Consider the following 23,548-nt stretch of genomic DNA (forward strand, 5'->3'; position numbering starts at 1 on the left):
AGAGATCAGTAGTAGAAAGGGTGAGCAGTTTCAAGGTCCTGGGTTTCAACATTTCTGAGGATCTATCCTGGGCTCAACATGTTGACGCATTTACAACGAAGACATGACAGCAGCTATATTTCATTAGGATTTTGAGAACTGGTATGTCACCAAAGACACACAAGTTTCTGTAGACGTACTGTGCAGAGCGGTCCAATTGGTTGCATCACCATCTGGTATGGAGAGGCCACTGCACAGGATCAGAAAAAAACTGCAGGAAGTTGAAACTTCCAGCTGCCAGCTCCATCATGGGCACTAACCTCCTGCGCATCCAGGACACCTTCAAAAGCCAGTGCCTCAAAAAGGTGGCATCCATCATTAAGGACCCCCATCACCCAAAACATGCCCTCTTCTCATTGCTACCATCAAGGTGGAAGTACAGGATCCTGAAGACACACACTCAATGTCTCAGGAACAGCTTCTTTCCCTCTGCCATCAGGTTTCTGAATGAACAATGAACCCATTAATACTACTTGAGTATTTTATTTCTATCTTTTTGCACTACTTATTTAATTTTCTTTTTTATGTATACTTTTTATTGTAATTTATAGTTTATATTATGTATGGCAATGGACTGTTACTGCAAAACAACAAATTTTGTGACATAAGCCTGTAATAATAAACCTGATTCTGACTTTATGTACATACAGTTAGCCTATTTATATAAGTTAATCTTACATATATACAGCCAACTGGTTTATTGTGCATTGAGATTTATAGAAATGCTAATGTATTTATATTTACTGTGTTCTTTATACTTTGTTTTTGTTACACTGCATCAGTTCCAGAGTAACAATTACTTTCTTCTCCTCTACACTCATGCCCTGAAGAATGATAATAAGCAATCTCGAATCTTGAATCCTGATCTTCCAAGTGACACGAACTGATTACCACTGCATGCAAAAATGGATGTGCAGCATCTACATTAACATTATGCAGTATTCACATCAGGTCCTTCCCAGTCACAGTGTGACCCTACAGTGGAGGCTTACCTGAGTGCAGCCCTATCCTTATTCTGACTGGCACGTCTGGCATATGCCTCATTTTAAAGGTGCCCACTGAGCTCAGGATATCCAGAGACATATTTGCAATCTCAGCCGCGTGTCTGTTCCCGTTCCGCTTTGGAAGGCCAGAGACAACCATGTAAGCATCCCCAATTGTTTCCACCTGCGGAGAAAACACAAAGATTTTAGCATTTTCCATATTCGTCACTGAAATCTTCCTAACTTGTCCTTCACAATCTGGAAGCATTACCAACATTGAACAGCTATTCGATTAGTCTCCCAATACCTTCATCCAGCTTGGCTTAACTTCCCATGTTCATAGAAGCCATGCTTCCTGATCCCTAACTTTGCTGAAACTTCTCCAGAAAAGGCTGTCAGACAAAGCATGGGTGATTTTCCTTCTCTTTGGAATATTCTGATTGATGCCTGGCTAATATATAATTAAAATTGTTCATGTTCCTCTCTACCACTGTTGGCTAATAAATGTCTTGGATAGAAAATTTGTTAGTTGGTTTCATCTGCTTCTGAGAATGGGGTTACCTTTATCCCTTCTATCTGGGAGGAGTTATCCTATTACTGATTAGATGAAGCATAGGAAAAAACATAAAACTTAATAATGCAGAGAGATGAGATTAAGCATGTTTAAACTCTGTATTTGTGATGTAACCAATGTTATCTGGAGTTATTCATCTTTCTTTAAAAATTGTTAATACTTTCTATCTTATATAACTTCCTTTGATTGGGAGAGATGTGTACAGAGAAAATAGGAATTTATTTCTATTGTATATTAATCTGAAATAGCCAGATTTCAAATAGAGAAGGGTCTCACTTCATTGTTTATTATGTGGAGAGGCATACGTTAAAATATTAAAGCAAATCCTTTGGTAGCAAAGGAAACTGGTTTAAATATGTTTATGTAAGAACCTTCACCAACAGAGATATGTTAACTGTAGTGCTCTAGTGAATAGCTCTGTAGCTTAATCTTTTGTTGTAGGTTTGCTAAACACCATGGTGATACATTTAAAGAAGGCAAGGGATCCCTATTGCTTTGATCATCATAAGTGTCAAGGCCAAAGGGAGGTTGTAAAATTGATTCATTACATAGACTCCCTCAGATAAACCAAGAATTTGGAGTATTAGTTTAAGGAAATGTCACAGAAATGAAGGGTCTTTTCATCTATATTAAGGTTAGGAGTAGATTGGAACAGAGTAGTTCAAGTTTATGGTTGTTAATTATATTGTTATGGTTGTTAACAGTAGAGATCAAGGTATATTTTGATAATACAGATAAAATCAGAGGCAGTTGTGTCTTTCAGCTGAACACTAATACTGTATCATTTGGCAATGAGTTCACTCCATTATTGGGCCTTTATGATGGCATGTAACAGTAAGTGAGCATCACACTCTTAATATCTTCTTACTTTATATTTCTCTTATTTATGTGTGCACAGCACATTTACATTTGCCTGGCCTCCTTGCAAAAGGCTAGGTTTATGCAATAGCATTGAGCATAGTCTTTTTTTTAAGATTTAGTATGCAGGTTAGAATATTAAATATGACATTGCTTTGCCCTGGGCATTTGTAGCACACAATGTCCATCCTTAAGGAAGATGGCAGACATGAATCAATCCAAGATGTACTTTCATAGTCAGGAAGAGTAAACTGGTAAATTAAGTAAACCTTTACAGCTCCTCGTGGCTCTAAACAAATCTACATTAGGGAGTCTTCACTTCTGGTGTGACAACATTCATTAGAAACATCAAAACCTACAGCACATTACAGGCCCTTCGGCCCACAATGTTGTGCAGACCATGTAACCTACTCTAGAAACTGCCTAGAATTACCCTACCACATAGCCCTCTATTTTTCAAAGCTCTGTATACCTAACTAACAGTCTCTTAAAAGAGCCTATTGTATTCTTGTTAGAGAATCATAAAACTTTTCTTCCCATTAATTTATAAATTCATAATCTTGAGAACCCCTCCATTCCTGTCACCTGGTGCAAAAATGCACAGCAAATTGAATAATGCTGGTAACAATAGAGAAATTGACAGTATGAATGCAACCACAGAAGGCTTGTTCACTGACAACTAAACAATAATATTAATTGATAATGGCCATTCCCATTTACTTGCCTTGTAGACGTCGTGATTTTCTAACACTGCATCAAAAAGTGTATAGAGGTCATTTAATAGGTCGACCACTTCAATGGGCTCACTCATCGCTGATATTGTAGTAAAACCTACGATGTCGCTGAAATAGAGGGTCACCTGGTCAAAGTACTCGGGCTCAACAGTACAACCAGTCTTCAGGGACTCCGAAACTGACCTAAAATTGAAGCACCATCTTGTCACAAAACTTCCAAAAATACACAGCAGTGACAAATTTTGAACACTCTCGATCATTGGTATGTTACTGACTTACCACACTGGGAACCCAGATGTGAGAAACACAGGAGATTCTGCTGGAAATCAACAGTAGCGCACAAAAAACTCTGGAGGAACTCGACAGGTAAAGCAGCACCTGTGGAAAGAAGTAAAGAGTGGACGTTTTGGGCTGAGGATTCAATAGTTGTCAGTCTTGATGAAGGGTCTCAGCCCAAAGCATCGGCTCTTCATTCCTTTCCACAGATGCTGCCTGACTGCCCAGCTCCTCCAGCATTTGTGTTTGTGTTACTCTGGATTTACTAGGATTGGTCATGATACGGCTTGCAAAAAAACCCTTAATAATTTGAGATCGTGCATTTGAAGATTATTGGTGGCTTCCTCTGGCAAATTTCATGACAGCATTGTAAGCAAACAACAAGGCCTAGTGGGGAAATAAACTAAGCACGTCTTGGCTCCCTGTAGCACCATAGATAACTTTATGTCAACAGATACAGCATTATATTGATGGGTTTATAAAATACACATAGAAAAGGTGAATACAAAAACAGGAGTTTGTATACTAATTTGTGTTTATCTGGGTGAACTTTGATGTTCACCAATTCAATATTATCCAAATTTAGGCACCAAGTATTAGTACCCACCTTCCCCAGGAAATAGTGATCTGCAGAGTGACACTTCCTATATTTTCTCCCAGCTGTGCCCATAAGTTCCACATTCAGAGACATCCTGAGCTATTCCAGTGTGTATCCTGGTATGTCCTACTGTGCATGTCCCACCTGCTGTACGGTTTGTGGGCGTCACTGCAGTGAAAATTAACCCAGTTAATCAAACGTGACAGGCAAGGCACCCTCTACTATTCTGGGATTTAGCCAGCAACCTTCAGCAGGATTTGACAAAGTGAGAACCTTGGATAATTTTCTCTCCCCCCCACCCAACCCCCCCGCTTAACTTAGATATATTAAAAATTATGTATGGTGCCCAAACTAAGGCGGTTTTAGTAAATGAAAATCAAGCATCATTTTGTGTAGTGAAATCCTGAACTATTTCTAGAACTTTTAAAAGAAAAATGGGAAGGATGAAATAAGTATAGGAAGTTCCGTCAATATTTTCAACCAATGCTTAGCAGTTTGAAAGGAAGCCTGACGAAAGGCAATACTCACGGGGGTAACATCTGGGTCAGAAGTTTCTCTGTCTTCTGCTTCTCTATCTCTAATTCCTCCGTTCGTTCTCTTATCAGATCTTCTAAATTACTGGAATACTGTTCAAGCATTCTCAGCATGGAGTCAATGATGTTGGTCTTTCTACCTTTGTTAATATTTTTGAACTGCGGAAGCAGAAGAATAGATGCATGCCAATAGGTCATACACTCAGAAATCACCTAAAGAGATCAGCATCTAAAAGCAGAGGAAGAGAACGGGACAGGGTTTCTACGACAGAAAGTAGTCTAAAACAGATCTCACAGCAAGGAAAATCATTAAAATCTTACGATATCAAAGATTTCATCAAAGGATGGTCTTTTTTCCAGTAATTCATTCCAACACTGTTTCATTAGCTGAATGCATTCCATGGGAGCCTGGTCCGAGGTAATGATGGGCCTGAGCAAAGGAGGGGGCTTTTTTATATTCTGGATAATTTCTGTAGAATGAAATTAATGTTATTTAACTAAGTTTTATTGAATTTTTTTGTGTTTTCTTCTCAAGTCATTGACTGCTAGACAAAGAAAAGCAAAAAATACAAATATTGGAACAATGTTAAAAGAATAAGAGACCCAAACAGATCCTTTAACATCTACATAGGGAAAAGACCAGGTTAAAATTCAGGTGTATTTCAGTCAAAACTGCAAGATAATAAGGTAATTTGAAAAATAGGAAATATAGGTTTTTCTTGGTCTAAAATGTTAATTGGGTAATTCCAAATTGTACATTTTAAATAACACATTGCACATTTCCAAATTGCCCAATGTATGGTTAATTAAGCTCTTTTTCAAATATTGTAGGAAACCACAAAGATCACAATGATAAAATTTTAAATTACAAAAATACTAACAATGTAATCACTCATAGCCCTTTGAAATCAGTGAAGTTGAATTCCCTGGCCCTTGTTTAAAGTCACAGGAGACAGCAGATGCTGGAATCTGGAGCAACAAACAACCTGCTGGTGGAACACAATGGGTTGTGGAGCATCTGTGGAGGAAAAGGAATTGATAAAATTTTGGGTCAAACGTCAGGGTGGAAGGGGAGACAACCAGGATGAAGAGGAGAAGTGGTGAATGATGAGGTGGGGGCCAGAGATGATTGGTAGTCTGAGGGGGAGTGGGTGATTGTTTGAATAATCCCCCACTGACTGTGGTGGGAACTCACAGTCTCTTTGTGCTTTTCTCCTACATACCATCACTGGAGTGTAGTCGGTGAAAATGTTCGCAGTTCTTCGTAATATTTTACATCTGTTGATGGATTAGGGAACAAATGAGGAAAATCATTTTAAGGAGCAGTCCGATGCTTCACTGAGTTCATGAGAACTATCAGTAACAAAAATGGGAACTGCATAACTCATTGAGAGAAATCAGCTTGGAGGGCTATGGTGAAAGATTGGCCCAGTAGGAATGATGGTCTTCCAAGAGCCATCAGAGACATGACGGGCTGAAAGGTCACTTTCTGTGTTGTATTTTATATCTTATGGTATTGATTCTGATTTTATGATTCAACCAAAAACAAATTTGCTGAGCATTCAGGTCACTCAGGTCCATTACCCTGAAGGTCTGAAGTGTCACCTCTCTGTTCACAGATGCTGAATGACCAGTTGTGTACTTCCAGCATTTTCTGTTTTAATCCTCCCCCACCCAGAGATATCAAGGCCTATTGTTACATATAACTGGTAACAATGTAAGAGCATGTAACCCAAAAGGACCCAAGACTTGAGACAAGCCCTTGCATATCACATTTCTATTCTAGACAATGCACTTAATATTTAAGCCTTGGGGGCTGGGTTTGCAGGTGGTGATCTTTGCATCGAATCACACATAGGAAATACTTACCCTCTGCAGACATTTCAAACATGCAATATGGTGGACCTCGTACAACCACCTCCTGCATTATTATAGAGAAGCTATAAATATCACCTTTAAAGGTGCCGTTCATTAAAGGGTTGGGCTTTCGTAATATCTCAGGAGCAGTCCAAAAATATTCTGAAACAAGACAAAAGTATAGATTTTATGGAAAGTACAATCAAGCATAGATTACTTTAGATTTAGTACAATTAAGTATAGATGATTTAGTACAATGATTTAGTAGAATTAAGTATAGATTTAAACAAATCAAAAGAGGCTTAATTGTTAGTTGATACTCCTCTGATCACCTTAGTTACAAGGGTTTTTCTTCTTGAATAAAAGAAAACTGTTATTTCTACTGAAAATACAAAGGCAGGAGAACTAGGTGAAACCAAATAACATTGTGAAGAAGAATAAGGTAGAGTCTATTATTATTTATGATTACACTATCATTCATTTATTTCACTGAGTTCATATTTTGCAACGTTACTTGTGTTACCTTCTTCAACTTATTCTATTTCTCGTCAAGATGTTGCCAACAAATAACACTTCCTCGGGCGAAATCTTCCAGATGGTCCACAACACTGTTTATTTCACTTCTATGTCTTCATTTTATTTTAAGTATGATTTTGGTACTGTTAGAGTTTTGCAATTTACAGGTTGAAGATTGATTGAGTGATCAGGTGCTTTGCTGTCTCTGAGAAAATTCCAGGAGGTGAGCATCCTCGAGGCGACGAAGCTTACAGATGGAGCCCATGATCGACTCCATTACTCAACGATGAAAACGTCGATGAAGATTGAAACATCAAGGCAAATGCGGAAGGATAGCAATTGTTCAGCGCTGACTGCCTGCATCTCACTTGCTTCTGCCGGAGGAGTTGTCTGTGTGTGTCAGTCTCTGGGAAGACCTCTGTATTCGTATGGTCCCTCTCTCTCCCTCAGTGCTGTTGGAGGATGTTACCAAAGTTCTGTGATTTATGAACAGCAGACAGCAGACAAATTGGACTCTGTCAGGTTTTACGTTTTTAAATTTTGTGTTTTCGCCCTTTCTCTTTTGTTGCCATGTACTCGATTTGGTTTTTCTCGTGTGGGAACGGTTGATTTTTGTTTTGTCATTTGTGTGATGCTTTTTTGTACGTGGTGGGGTAGGGGTTGGTTTGATGTTTTTCTTTGAGCGGCTTCTATGGTTTTTCTTTGTTTCGTGAGTGTCTGGAGAAGACGAATCTCAGAGTTATATACTACGTTCATACTTTGATAAAAAGTGTACCTTCGAACCTTTGAAAAAGTAGTGAATGCAGCCCAGTCCATCACGAGTAAAGCCCTACCCATCACTGAGGACATATACATGGAGTTTTGTTACAGAAAAGCAGAATCCATCATCAGGGACCCTACCACCCAGGACATGGTCCCTTCTTACTGCTGCATCAGACTGAAGATACAGGAGCCTCAGGACCCTAGGTTCAGTGATAGATATTACCCCTCAGCCATGAGGCTCCTGAACCAGAGGGGATAACTTCACTCAGCTTCACTTGCCCCATCACTGAACCGTTCCCAAAGCATTATGGACTCACTTTCAAGGATTCTTTATTTCATGTTCTCAATATTTATTTCTTCTTTATTTATTTATTATTACTTTTAATTCCCTTTGTATTTACAGTTTCTTGGCTTTTGTATGTTGGTTGCCCACCCTGTTGGTGTGGATTTTTCATATTATGGTTATTGGATTTATTGAGTATGCCCACAAGAAAATGAATCTCATTGTGGTACACATCGACATATGTACTTTTATAATAAATTTACTTTGAGCTTTATTAGAGTGAAATCAATGATTTCACCAACAGTACAAGTTTAAAATGAAGACAACAATGTTGTAAGAGGTACATTGGAGAGAGCAACAGATGTGGTAAATGGACTGATGTGGGAGCTTCTAGAATTTGGGCAAGAATATTGATAGGCATCCGTTAGTCTCTAGAGACCATGGATTTGCACCTTGGAAAGTTTCCAGGGTGCAGCCCTGGGCAGGGTTGTATGGGAGACCAGCAGTTGCTCATGCAGCAAGTCTCCCCTTTCCATGCCACCAATGTTGTACAAGGGAAGGGCAAGGGCTAATACAGCTTGGCACCAGTGTTGTCGCAAAGCCATGTGTGGTTTAGTGCCTTGCTCAAGGACACAATACGCTGCCTCAGCTGAGGCTCAAACTAGTGACCTTCAGATCACTAGACCAATGCCTTAACCACTTGGCCACATTTAACCACAATCCACTTGGGCAAGAGTAGTGTTGGCTATTCTCTCATCATCTTGACTTCCTAAAATAGGGATTCTCATATATGAATAATGGCTCCTTGAGTAAGCCATTGAATCATTCCCAGGATATATGAAGCATCTTTACACTTATTTCAGAAATCAAATTGAAGGAAATCAGTTGATCATGTAATTATGCATGCCAAATCCAAAACAGAAAAATAAAACACTATCCTGCACTGAACTTTATGCTCAAGGTTAGTTACCTCATTCATGATTGGTACAAAGCTCATGGACCATGTGTGAAGTGCAGCCAACCATTCAGCCTAGTTTGCTAGTTACAAATCTACAGGTAAGGTAGGGGGCCAGTTTCACCAATGTCAATCCTTGGCTGACCCATGAGAATGAGGACTGTGGTTGTCTTCAAAACTGCCAACCATTGGTTAGCACAATCCAGTCCAGTTCATTTGCCTGATGGTCTTTATTCAACAGAGGTATTAAGCTATTTAAAATAGATATACCTACATGCTGCTAAAATAGTGAAAGATAGAATGTGTATAACATGGAGTCATTGATTGATATAGCACAGAAACACTATAAATCCAAATTCCTAGAGCTTACAGACTGTCAACTAGACATAGCTCATTGGATAGACTGCTTATGGAGGAAAGCTTACATAAATCTGTACCAAGGTGAAAAACTGGGAAGCACACTGTGAAAAAATTTTGCTTGCTTTACCTTCTGCTGGAGGCTCCATCAATGAAATGTTCTGGGCTATTGCCACCTCAACATAGCCATAGTCTGTCACTTTGAGCACAAAGCGGCCATCCACTACACAGTTGCGTGACTTTAAGTTTCCATGTATGTAATCTCGATGGTGCAAGTACCTCATTCCCTATGGTATGAAAAAATTATAACACTGTTTAACTGGAAGTTTAAACAATTTGCAAACTGAGTAAGAATTAAAAACTTCTTGCTCCTCAGCAAGTTGTGTTGCAGAGTGCATGGCATCATACAAATGAGTGCTTTGTTAAGTTCGTTTGGTGGGCAATGGTTGTTATGTTGAACTGTACCTGAATGTGATGGCATTGCCCAACACATTCAACTTCCGAAAACTTTGTTTTGGTACTAATTTGTATTGTGTATATAAAGTCAGTTTTACAAACCACAAATACTAACTTGCACTGATATCTAGTTTGTCTCCTATCCCCTCTCGTGACCTCTCTGAGCCCACCTCTACTATTAGTCCCAACTCCGCTTCCCTCTTCCCTCAAGTCTAGTTCAGGCTGACTATTCAACCTCTTCCACAACTTTCATTTTAACTAATATGGCTGACAGCCCACTCACCTCAAAACAGAAAGGATATTTTAAAGTCCCAACCTACACATCTCACATTTGTTCAGTTTATATTGAAGTTGTGTGGTAGATTTCTGACCGTGTAAAATCGAAGGAGGACATTGGGAAATTTCAAACAGAATTCATGAATTATTATGGTTTTCATATGTGGTAATGTCATAATACTCTTGGACAAAGTAAGAATTATCACTTTCCATGAGTAATTTTCACTTTTAGTGTTCATTTAGTGTGGCACTACAGCATAGCAGTTAGCACAACACTTTACAGCACCAGTGATCGGGAGATCGGGGTTCAATGTCCACCACCATAGAAAGGAGTTTGTATGATCTCCCTGCGACCATATCATTTTCCTATGCATGCCCCAGTTTTCTTCCAAATTTTAAAAGACATGGGTTAGTGTTAGTAAGTTGAGGACATACTATGTTGACGCATGGCAACATTTAGCACACCTTCAGGCTGTGTTGGCCATTGACCACAATAAAGCATTTAGACCAGAAGACCATAAGATGTATGAGCAGAATTAGACAATCTCATCCAATGAGTCCGCTTTGCCATTCCATTATGACTGGTTTATTTTCCCTCTGAACCCCATTCACCTGCCTTCTCCCTGTAACCTTCGACACCCTGACTAATCAGGAACTTATCAATCTCCACTTTAAATATACCCAACAATTTGGCCTCCACAGTTGTCTGGGGCAATTAATTTTACATATTCACCACCCTCTGGCAAAAGAAATTTGTCCTCATCTCTGTTCTAAAGGGACGTCCTTGTATAAAGCTAATCCAATTTAATCTAAGCAACACACACAAAATATGCAGGAGGAAGTCAGCAGGCCAGGCAGAATTTATGGAAAAAAGTATAGTTGACATTTTGGGCTGAGACCCTTTGGCAGGATTGGAGAAAAAAAAATGATGAGGAGTAGATGTAAAAGGTGGGGGTAGGGGAGAGAGAAACACAACGTGATAGGTGAAACCGGGATGGGGAGGGATGAGGTAAAGAGATGGGAAGTTGCTTGGTGAACACCAGAAGTGGGATCTCCCTGTGGCCATACATTTTAATTCCACTTCCCATCCTCATTCCGATATGTCCATCTATGGCCTCCTCTACTGTCATGATGACGCCACACTCAGGTTGGAGAAACAACCCCTTATATTCCGTCTGGGTAGCTCCAACCCGATGGTATGAACATCGATTTCTCCAACTTCCGGTAAACCCCCACCCTCTCCTTCACCTGTCCCCATCCCTTTTCCCTCTCTCACCTGAAATCCTTGCCTGCCCATAGCCTCCCTCTGGTGCTTCTCCACCTTTTTCGCTTGTGGCCTTTCATGCTCCCCCTTCTCCAGCCCTTTATTTCTTTCACTAACCAACTTCCCAGCTCTTTACTTCATTCCTCCTCCTCCAGATTTCACCTATCACCTTATGTTTCTCTCTCCTCTCCCCCTCCTTTTAAATCTACTCCTCATCTTTTTTTTCTCCAGTCCTGCTGAAGGGACTCGGCCCAAAACATCGACTGTACTTTTCTCCATAGATGCTGCCTGGTCTGCTGAGTTCCTCCAGCATAATTTGTGCGTGTTGCTTGGATTTCCAACATCTGAAGATTTTCTCTTGTATCTAATTTAATCTAACACTTATTTCTCCATCAGTCAATATTACAAAAAATAGTTTATCTTGTTATTATAATGTATAAATTAGTTTGTGGGGAGCTTGCTGTATGCAAATTGGTAACAATACTTCTTACATTACAATATTTTATTGACTCTAAATCTCTTTCAAAGTCCTGCTGTTGTTATTGGCTCGGTATCCTCTCTACACCAAGAAGAAAGGGACTATTCATTTATCATCCACCTTGATCAGATCCAGCAGGAGTGACGATTTGAACATCCAGTCCAATTTGACATCTTCGTTTCTCAGTAGGTCAAGCAGGCTCCCACGAGTGCCAAACTCGGTCACGATAGCAAGCAGCCCACAGTCATGGAAGAAGCCAAGGAAAAGGTTTATGTTTTCATGTCGTAAGTCTTTCATCTATGGCAATAAAAATCTCTCTGTCAGTATAACAACGGCAAAGATAAATTACAAGAAATAAAATTAAGATGAAATAGTCTTTCCAGTGTATGCTGTTAAACATAAACTTGCCAAATGAGAATGTTGGCTGGATCGATGTGAATTATCGCTGTGGCTCATGGAAACTGTAGTTCCACCACAAAAAAAGAGAAATAAGCATATTCTTTAGTCAATCGTTATTGGCTCTGCTTATTGAAACCTTATTCCTGATCTGCCAATCAACTGCCAACAGATTGAAATGTAACACTGCTATTAACAGCACTTTCTAAGGATCTTCTACTGTACAGTGGTCTCATCAGCTGACTTTCGTGTTCTCTTTCTTCATTGTATGGATGGATCTCACTTCCACATCAGTGAGCTGAATCAAGGTGGGGAATTATCAGTTCTCGAAATTGCTGGACAGGTATGTCATATAGGTGAAAGTTTATTTGTTGATTGCAATGAATGTTGTCTGCTTAGCTTTGCTATTAATTTTAGTCAAGTAATTTAGTTAAGATATCATAATGAGTTCTCAGCTATCTTCCTGAAAACATTTGTCAAGCCTGTCATTTAGAACCTCTTGATCGAGTGACATAAATTGTCCCGCTATGAATGAGGTTTCATTTCTATTTAAACAAAAATAAAGTATGCCAAATATTTTTCAATAACAGGACTCCTAAATTTAGTCAGGAAGAGAAAGAAAACATACTTGAGAGTGAGGAAGCTATACTCAGACAGGCCCCTTGTTGCCCTTGGCAGGAAAGTGCCCAAGCAGGTGATTAAGAAGGGCAAAAGGGATAATCCGGGTAACCATATACCAGTGAGCCTCACCTCAGTGCTACTGGAGAGAAAACGGAGGGATAGGATTTGCCCGAAATGCATGTCCTGCTTAGGGACAGTCAGCATGACTTTCCGTGAGGCAGCTCCTGCCTTGTAAACTTGATTGGGTTTTTAAGCATTGTAAAAGATCCCTCCCATCCATCCAACACCACGGTAGTGTAGCGGTTAGCATGACGCTATTACAGCTCAGGGCATTCCAGAGTTTGGAGTTCAGTTTCAAAGGAGTCTCTGTAATCCTCCCCATGGGATGCACAGGCTTTCTCTATGTGCTCTGGTTCCCTCCCACTGTCCCAAGGCATACTGGTCATTTTAAATTGTCCTATAATTAGGTTAGGGTGAATCAGGGTTGTGGGTTTGTGGGGAGGCGTGGCCCGAATGGCTAGATGGGCCTCCTCTGAACTGTGTCACTAGAGAAAATAAATAAACAATCTTGTGGTGATATCACTTGCAATGATGTGCCAGTACATGATTGGACAGAGCACTGAGCATGCGCGGGAATGTTCCAGCATGTGGCTGGGTTAAGGCGTCTTTGTTTATTACTGTAAATAAAAGTTCTCTAATTCTTCCAGAATATGATTCTTCACTGTTAACCTACGGTACGTTTAAATAGAAGTAACCTAACAAATCCCTCTGATCCTCTACCATCAGGCAGAAGGTACCATTGCATTAGGACAAAAACAGCTTCTTCCCCTAGGCTATCAGACCACTGATCTCCCTATCACCACCCAGGTCTCCTCACATATGAAGCTCCAGTAGAATTATACTGCCGTAAGTGCTCCTTATTAGTTGTTAGTTTATTTTGTGGTAATATTACTTCTTGTATTATGTCTGTGAGATACATGTACTGTGTTGTGTACCTTGGTCTGGAGGAACTTTGTTTCGTCTGACGATATACATATAACTATATATAACCATATAACAATCAAACTGAACTGGCCTCTACTACTTCTATATAAACCATATAACCATATAACAATCACAGCACGGAAACAGGCCATCTCGGCCCTCCTAGTCCGTGCTGAACTCTTAATCTCACCTAGTCCCACCTACCCGCACTCAGCCCATAACCCTCCACTCCTTTCCTGTCCATATACCTATCCAATTTCACCTTAAATGACACAACTGAACTGGCCTCTACTACTTCTACAGGAAGCTCATTCCACAATGTGTACTGTTGAATGACAATGAGCTTGAACTTGAAAGGAGCTTGATGCGAGTAAGGCAGTAGATGGCAACTACGTGGACTTTAGCAAGGCATTAAATAAGGTTTCTTATGGTAGGTTGATTCAGAAAATAAAGATGCATGGTATCTGGGATGAATTGCAAATTTGGTTTTGAACTGGCTTGCTCATGGAAGACAAAGAATAGGGGTGGAAGATTGTTATTCTGGCTAGAGGTCTGTGTCCAGTGGTGGTCTATAGGATTGATGCTGTTGTTTATGATTTATGTCAATGATTAGAATGAAAATGTACTGTAGATTAACAGGTTTTGCAGAATAGTGCAATGTAAAGGACTATCAAAGAACTAACAAGCTAATGTTCTCAGAATTATATATTTATCTAATTATCTAACAAGCTAATGCTCTCAGATTTATATATTTATCTAATTATCTGTCGATTTATTGGCTCAATTTGTTTTCTTTTGCACATCTATTGACAGTTTTTGTTTGTGTATAGATTTTCTTAATTGTATCGTATTTCTTTATTTTCCTGTAAATGCCTGGAAGTAAATGAATCTCAAGGTAAGATAGGGTGACATACTGCATATGTAAGTTGGTAATAAATTTGAGATTTGACTTTGCAAATAACAACACAACTTAAAGTAACTTCAGGTTTTAAACTTACCATTTCAAACACAGCTTTTGTGCTTGGTTTTATATCACCAAATTCTTCGCAAGGGAACTTTTTCAGCCAAACCCAGTCACCCTGGAAAGATTAAACCACCTGGATTAGGATGCATGCTTTCCCATTCAGGGTGGGCGTATTTAGAACAATTTTACTCAGCAAAAAGGATACGCTAAATGATATTACAATTGAGAAAACCTTTCATGTCCATTTACTTGTAATGTGATGCCCGACATATGCTGTTTTCATGTTGGCACATCTGACAGATCTTGGCAGATTTCTGCATTTATGTACCTGCGAATTCTCACTTGATGTATTTTTCTTAGGAACGTAAAACTGTTTAGCTCCTGTTACCTTTCACATTATGAACATAATGGCTTTTACATGTTGACATTTACAAAGCTAAGTAATTTCATCAGCAACTCCTCTTCAGTGGACACTAATGTTATGTGTGTACGTTTGCTGCTCTAGATTAATGGTACAATGTATAGCTGTGCACACTCCTCCTTCTAGTCCTGAAACAGTGCTGCCTAAAGCATTCCTCCCTGTGCCTCCCTGAGATGGGGCCACAGTCTCAATAATCAGAATAAAATCAGAAAATGTTGGAGATACTCAGCTAGACAGTATGAAACCAGAAAAAGAAGTAACGTTTCAAGTCAAAGTCCCTTTGTCAGAACTGTAAGGAACTGAAGTTCTGCAGCAGGGTCTCAGCCTGAAACATCGGCTGCTTATTCATTTCCGTAGATACTGCCTGACCTGCAGAGTTCCTCCAGCATTTTGTGTGTGCTGCTCTGGATTTCCAGTCCCTGCACAAGTTTCCATGTTTATCAAAGAAGTTTGTTACATTACAGCGAGAGTGGGGGAGAAGGAATGCCTCTGAGAGGATAAAGCTCAGTTGACCATGGGGGTAAACTGTAAACAAGATTATCTCGCAAAGGAATGAATGGGAACAGTTAGAAAGAGTGAATGTAGACAAAAGAACGTAGGAGTTGTGAAACACAGGGCAGGAGGACGTGCCAAGCTGGTCAGAGGTTAAAAAAAGGGAGAGAAAATAAAACAAACAAGCTGAGCCAACATCAATTCAATAGCCAAGTCAATAATGAATGCAGATGCATAGGTAAAAGTTTCTTGTAGAAATTTTGTGGAAATGGAGGTTCAATAGCAATTTTGAAGGTATCAGTTATTTTTATATTAGAGTATTAGAACTGTGTATATTATAACTAGAATGCCACACAAGTGCAGATCATATACAGGTTACCTCATAAACTGCAACACTTGAGTTTTCATAGGTGGCAGGTGTCAGGCTTCTGATTGAGTAAGATCGTATGGGAGATTTTCTGCTCCTTGACTCATAACAACTTTGTGCTCCTTCGCTAAGTTGACTGTCCTCAGTGCTGATTTTCTTAAAATGAAGCATGAGGCAGAGTGGATGATCAGGGAGGATAGTGATTATATTCAAAATATAATTTACAAATTGGTAAGCTATAATATAAAGAAATATAATCAGTAATCGAACTGATTGGCAGTCCAACCACAAACCTTTTTGCTGAACTGTGGATTTATAAACGTCACGTCATCAAGTGTCAGCAGAATCTTATCAGGTCCTTTCATTAATTTTATTTGAATTATTCGCCGCCTGCAAATGCAAAGGAAAACAGAAATCAGACCAAAAATGAGTGTAAAGTTACAGCCAGCAAAACAGTCATACCCTTCAGCTCTGACGCCTCCACCCTGTGTCATTTTTAATTGTACACAACCTTGTTGTAAACTGAAGACAAAATAGACTGAAGATTCCAGTACCTGGAATAATAGAGAAAAAACCAGAATGCTGGAAGAATTGAGCAGGGCAGGCAGGATCTGTGGTGTAAGTGAGTGCTTCTGTATAGTAGCATCTATCCTACTGTTTCATACTGCTATAAACTGGTTATCTTTCCTATTTCCTCTCAGACCTAATCAGCATCCTGACCTGCAACATCAAATGAAGCTTTTTGCCTCCATAAATGCTGCTACACACACATAGCTCTTCCAGCGTTCTGCTTTTTGTTGTAACCTGCCCTGATGGTGCCAGCTTTGCTCACATTGCCTCTGTGTCAATATTTTGCTGGATCAAGTTCCAATCCAGAGACACAGGAACACGATTCAGGCTGGTATTTTGGCACAGAGCAGATACAGTGCTACACAATCAGAGGTGCTGTCATTTGAATGTTGGACCAAGGTCTGGACTGTGCTCGCAAGTACATTCGAATATTCCGATGGTCTTTTTCAACAAAGAGCTGTGTCCTGGCAACTTGCCCAGTACTTATTTCTCAATCACCATTAAAACCAATGCTTAGTCATAACTCTACATATTTTACATGTTTCTATTATGTTTCATTGTTAATTCCAAGCTTGTGACTGCTTTTTCATTTCATTAAAATTGTTGTATTTCATTATTGGTTTCATTCTGTTGCATTTTCAACATCACTGGTTTATGGTTGGTTATTCTACGTAAGGACATAAGATATTAGAATAGAGAAGTCAGGACGTGTTTTAGAGTTGGCACAGCATTGCAAAGGGTGAGGTTATAAAGCCCATTTTCAAGGAGTGCTGTTGGAGCAGCACTCTACATTCGGATAAAGCTGGCGCTGATTTGGAGTTTGAGTTGGATGTTTGGACTATGTCCTGTGTCTGCTGTACAATCTGGCCCAGACTGAGCCAAATAAGCAGACAGCCCTTCACGTGGGACGTTAATTCCGATGCAATGCTGCAGCAGCTGAGTCCCGTGGCTCAAAAAGACACACATTCAAATAAACTTACAAAGATCCATCCTGTTCCTCACGCCTGCAGATTAATATTGGGATCGACACAGACTACAGCCCACTTAAATGGGAACTCCATGACTCATTCTGGGGACCAGAATGTTGGGGCAGCTGGTGTACAGGTAGATAGCATGTCTGTGAGAAAGGATTGGCAGTTGATAGGGCTGAAATAATTGACTAATATTGACAAATATGAAGGGGCTTAATTTTAAGGTTATTGGAGGAAAATACAGGTGAGATGTCAGAAGAAAGTTTTTATTACACACTAAAAGTGGTGAGTGTATGGAATGCCCTGCCAGAGGTGATGTTAGAGGCAGATACATTAGGGACAATTAAGAAACTCTTAGATGGATGATAAAAAGAGAGTCATGTAGGAAGGAAAGGTTAGATTGATCTTAGAGTAGGTTAAAATGGTGGCACAACATCGTGGTCTGAACGGGCCTGTACTGTGCTCTAAATATTCGATGTCCTAACTTTAACAAGTTTCTGCCTGACAGGTAGGGTTCAAATCTCTCAATCTTGTTAATCATATGATGGCAACAGCACATTTGAGTGTGGACGAGTGAATAATTTTTAACCAGTGGACCATAAATTTCATTAAACTTTCATATTAAGGATAATGACTGTACCTTATTAAACAAACAAGACCTGCACCAAAGAGCAAGGCAAACATAATCAACAGTGGCACCGTGACAGCAAAGAAAGGATCAATACCTGAAAACAAAAATATGGAAATGTAAATCAAATGATATAACAATAAAATTAAAGCGATACAGTACAAAAGTTTTCTGGTGATGAATACTAGAAATATATGGAGATTTACTTTAACATAATCTTTTCCATTATCCTACAAGTGGATGGTTTAAAACATTATTTCTAACCTGTGATTGGATAAAATAGCTTTTTTTCAACTCATTATAAGCGGTGTGAATCAAAATTCCAATGCGAAGGTGATCTTTGTCTATTCCCTATCAGATTTGTCTTCATCAAATAGGCAGACTTTGAGGCAGGGATGATCAGAAGCCCCTGACAGGAGATTAGCTTGGTTCCTAACTCTTCAATCCATCTTGGTTTAATCATCTACAGCAGGGGTTCCCAATCCGGTGTCCACGGACCCCCTTGCTTAATGGCATTGGTCCATGGCATAAAAAAAGTTTGGGAAGCCCTAGATCTACAAAAACACTGATGAAATGCACTAGGTCTTATATTGCAACAGAGGCAATGGAGGCCCAAACATGCCCAGCAAATGTATTCAAGTTCTTTGTCAGCCAAAACAGATTGGAGAGAACCCCCAAAAATAATATTTGGATTTTCAAAAGAAATTAAGCAACACGTCACATAAAATTTTGCAAGAGCTCATAGAGCTGAAAATAATATGTTAGCATGACTAGAGGTTAGAGAATAGACCAGAAAGAAATAATGGGTTATAAGAGGGACATTTTCAAGATATTAATCAGTAACTGGTCGGCACCACAGTGACCAGTACTTAGAGTTTGGAATTATCATTTAAATGGTGAAAGATTGCAGCATGCTGCTGTGCAGAGGGACTTGGGAGTGCTTGTGCATGAGTCATGAAAGGTTGGTTTGCAGGTGCAACAAGTTATCATGAGGCATTTGGAATGTTGGGCTTCACTGTTTGAGGGACAGGACTTAAGAGCAAGGAGGTTATGCTGCAACTGCACGGAGTACTTGTGAGGCTGCATTTGGAATACTGAATGCATTTCTGGTCTGCTTACTTAGGGAAGGATATACTGGCTTTGGAGATGGTGCAGAGGTTTGACAGGCCAGTTCCTGAGATTGAAGGGTTAGCCTATGAGGAGAGACTGAGTCACTGGAATTCAGCAGAACAAAAGGGGAACAGATTTAGGAACATATAAAATTATGAAATGGGTGGATAAGATAGAGACAGGGAAGTTGTTCTATTGATAGGTGAAACTAGAACTAGGGGACAAAGCCTCAAGATTCAGGGAGTAGGTTTAGGATGGAGATGAGGCGGATCTTTTTTTCAGAAAATAGTAAATTTGTGGAACCTACTGTATAGGGAAGTAGTAGAGGATAGTTCACTAAATACATTTAAGGCATCGTTAAATAGATTTTTGCATAGCAGGGGAATTAAGGGCTATGGGGAAAAGGTAGGGAGATGGAGGTTAGTCCATGGCCGGATCTGCTGTGGCCTTATTGAATGGCGGAGCAGGCTCGATGGGCAAATTGGCCTATTCCTGCCCTATTTCTTATGTTCTTCTGAATTGTAACCAAAAGTGCATAGTGTGTAGAAATAGGTGGGAGGCTAGCTATATGAAGGATGTGAACAGTTTACAGAGTTCTGTTCATAGGCTAGGTGAGTGGATGAAAAATTGACAATGGAATAATGTAAAGTGTGAAGTTGCTGACCTTGGAAGGAGACAGATTATTATTTAACTGGAGGGTTGCAGACCAAGTGGATTTGGGAGTTCTAAACATGAAACACAAAGCTAACACAGTGATGTTAAAGGTAATCAGGAAGTCTAATGGAAGGCTGGCTTTTATTTGAAGGAGGCTGATGTATCAAGATAAGACAGTCTTACTATGAATTTATAAGCACAAGTGAGATCATATTTAATGTACTGTTTAGGTTTTGGTTGCCTTACTTAAGGAAGGGTCATTAGAGGCAGTTCAGAGAAGGTTCACAATGATAATCCTTGGTGTGGAGGGAGTATCTTATGTAGAAAGGTTGAATAAGTTGGATCTGTACTACTGGAGTTTAGAAGAATGAGAGGCTATCTTTTGAAACAAATAAAATTCTTAGAAGATTTAAAAATGTAAATGCTGGAGGATATGAGAAAGTTTAGGATCAGAAGATACAGTGTGAGAATTGGAGGCATTGATAAGGACTCAGATGAGGAAGAATTTCTTGTCACATAGAATGTCTTTGGAGGTTTTTCGGATTAGCCTTGTTTGTCACATGTACATTGAAACATCGAAACATACAGTGAAATGCATCGTTTGCATTAACAACCAACACAGTCCGAGGATTGAGCCTTCAGATGTCACGGGTGTCGAAACAGCATGCCCACAATTTAATTAACACTTACGATCCCATGCATGCTTGGAATGTGCAGGAAAACTGGAGCACCCAGAGGAACCCGGGTGGTCGCAGAAAGAATGAAGAAACTCTTTCCAGACAGCGGCAGGAATTGAATGCTGATCTCACAGCTGGTGCTGTAAGGTGCTACACTAATCACTACACTACCTCTCCACCCTTTCTGAGACAAGGATACCCTAGAAAGCTGTGGCAACTGAATCTTTGAATAGAAAAATACTGAGATAGATGCATATCTGGAATTAGAGAATGTAAGGAGAGGCAGAGAGTGAATTGAGGAAAGTTTGTTCAGCCGAGATACTGAATGACAGCAGGTTCGAAGAACCAAATGACCTACTCCTGTTCCTATTTCTTATGATCCCATGGTTTTATAGAACCTATAAGGAACAAACTTTAAGATAAATTTTGGAAGATCTTAATTTATTTGATGTTTTAACATTCACTTGTGCGTGTCCAGAACCATAATCTAAATGTTAATGGATATTACATTCATATAAAGGGGCACATTGCTGGGATGTGATCACATTAGCCCACTTCACTTGGAAACCGTTACAAAGATGTGCAGACTGAGATTTGGAGACCTCAATCGCTATCAGAATTTTAACACTATCAGCGAAAATAAAATCATTTTCATTCCATCAAAAAAATAAAGGCCTTCCATAATAATTCTAGTCTGCTCCTTAAAAGAGTTGATAACTCTGAAAATTTTGGAATTAGAATTTGAAAGATATTGTACGTATAAGAACATTTGTGAAATTCTGAACTGAAATTAAAGAATCAGATGAACGTGTCCTCTCACCTGCTGTACAGATTTTCCCGTGGGTGAACCAGCATGCCGCATCTGTTTTTGGCAGAACTCCATTGGGAAAGTGAATTACTTTCCCGGTTAACCGCAGTATATCCGTTTCCATATCTACAAGGTAAGTTCGGTGCAGTTTATTTCCTTCACCATCGGTGTCCAGGATTACATAATCAGCAAAGCTTTCTCCATTTTCATTGGTCCAGATTTTTTGGTTAAAGCCTTCAAACCTGATGTTTTTGGAAAACTTTGCTATGTTGCTGCCAGAGATCCAGGCTCCATGCTTTTTATTGTTGTGCATAGCTTTGGCAAGAAAATAGATTGCATTGTAGATTGTTCCAAACAAAGGTGACACCTGGTGAGCAAAAATAAACTGCTTGAAATACTTTCCTATTTTCAAATCCACTAATAGTAGTGGGATGCATTTAAATGATGATAAGTTTGCATTCCCAATTTCAACTGAGAATGTGGCTACAGGGATTTATAAAGGTTAGAAATGTGAATTGAACACATCATTGTATAACTCATATTCTGAGTTCTTTTTAATTTACTTATTATTCTATTTGCACAGATTGTCTTCTTTTGCACATTGGCTGTATGTCAGTCTTTGTACGTATGTGTGGAGGGTTTCATCAATTCTGTTGTATTTCTATGCTCTACTGTGAAAGTGTTCAAGAAAATGAATCTCAAGGCAGTATATTAGTGACATATTTACGTACTTTGAAAATAAATTTTCTTTGAACTCTGAACTTTGAAAATAATTCATGGATTTTTTTTTAATGCCAGGATATAATATAGAATGATGGAATTTATAACGTAGAAGAAGGCCATAGGTCCAAAAAGAGCTATTCAGAATTTCAGACTAATCTTATCTCTTAGTTCTCAGTCTACTGCACATAAAACATGCACTCAGGCTCTCTTAAGAATGAATCACACACAAAATGCTGGAGGAACTCAGCAGGTCAGGCAGCAGCTATGGAAATGAATGAACAGTCGACCTTTTGGGTTGAGACCCTTCAGCAGGACTGGAAAGGAAGGGCAAAGACACCAGAATGAAAAGGTAAGGGAAGGGGAAGGAAGATAGCTAGAAGGTGATAGGTAAAGCCAGCTTGATTGGAAAGATAAAGGGCTGGAGAAGAAGTATGCTCGGGGTTTTTATTCCCACTGTACTTTCAGGTAAGTGGTCCTAAAACTGCCTTGAATTAATACAATTTGCTTTAAATTTGTGCTTTCAGTTACTATCTGCTATGGGAAACTTCTGATTCATCATGCATTCTAATTGTATGCACTTTTATTAAACCTCCCGTTAGTACCTCTATTATGAAGAAAATAACCCAGTTTAGCCAATCACTCTTCATAGTTAACTGCTTTCAGCCTGAGCAACTTCTTCAAAGTTCCTCTAGACCACATCCTGATGGCAACACGTCTTGGACTGTGGTGAGCAGAACTGTAGGAACAAGCTAGCAATGGCTAAGTAGATCTATATGTACTCATTGATCTCACGTCATATCTTTTGTCCGATATAAGAAAGTACCCTGTACATCTTATTAATTTGCAGTACATCTTATTTGTTGATCCGTGCATCTGTTCTCCAAGTTCGCTTTTTCTTTGATATTTCTGCTTCCAAAACCACATGGTTCTCTAGATTAGAGTTTATTCCTCCAGAAGCTCCTCCAGCATTTTGTGTGCTTTGCTCTAGACTTAATTTGCCTTTTTTCTGGATTCCTTCCTCACCAGCTGCTACAGAAGTATTTTTATTAATCATCAACAAGTTTCATGGTTCAGGACTGATTCCAAATAAGATCATAAAACAGAAACAGAATTAGGCCATTCAGCCCATCACTCAGCCTGCTCCCCATTTCATCACTGTTGACTTACAATCCCCCTCAACCCCATTCTCCTGCCTTGTCCCTGTAACCTTTGAAACTATTACTAATACACTGCTTTCAATACACCCAATGAATTGGCCTCCACAGCCATCTGTGGCAATGAATATTACAGATTCACCACACTCTGACTAAAGAATCATCAATAAATACATTGAAAAATCATTGATAAATACTTCAAAAAGCAG

At 39.4% G+C, this 23,548-nt stretch overlaps 1 protein-coding gene across 1 annotated transcript in view; it reads right to left on the minus strand.

The window, feature by feature from the left end:
* Positions 1-23,548, minus strand: part of LOC132397876 (retinal guanylyl cyclase 2-like) — a 37,750-nt gene that overhangs the window by 8,925 nt on the left and 5,277 nt on the right. The window contains exons 3-14 of the mRNA XM_059976633.1: positions 21,475-21,829; positions 18,226-18,310; positions 16,338-16,434; positions 16,057-16,200; positions 14,799-14,879; positions 11,920-12,096; positions 9,456-9,612; positions 6,465-6,614; positions 4,917-5,065; positions 4,591-4,754; positions 3,179-3,371; positions 1,032-1,206 (exon numbers count right to left, since the gene is read on the minus strand). Coding sequence (XP_059832616.1) covers positions 1,032-1,206; positions 3,179-3,371; positions 4,591-4,754; positions 4,917-5,065; positions 6,465-6,614; positions 9,456-9,612; positions 11,920-12,096; positions 14,799-14,879; positions 16,057-16,200; positions 16,338-16,434; positions 18,226-18,310; positions 21,475-21,829 — 1,927 coding nt within the window. The remainder of the gene's footprint in view (positions 1-1,031; positions 1,207-3,178; positions 3,372-4,590; positions 4,755-4,916; positions 5,066-6,464; positions 6,615-9,455; positions 9,613-11,919; positions 12,097-14,798; positions 14,880-16,056; positions 16,201-16,337; positions 16,435-18,225; positions 18,311-21,474; positions 21,830-23,548) is intronic.

Source organism: Hypanus sabinus, chromosome 8 (assembly GCF_030144855.1).
Source record: "Hypanus sabinus isolate sHypSab1 chromosome 8, sHypSab1.hap1, whole genome shotgun sequence".
NCBI lineage: Eukaryota > Metazoa > Chordata > Chondrichthyes > Myliobatiformes > Dasyatidae > Hypanus > Hypanus sabinus.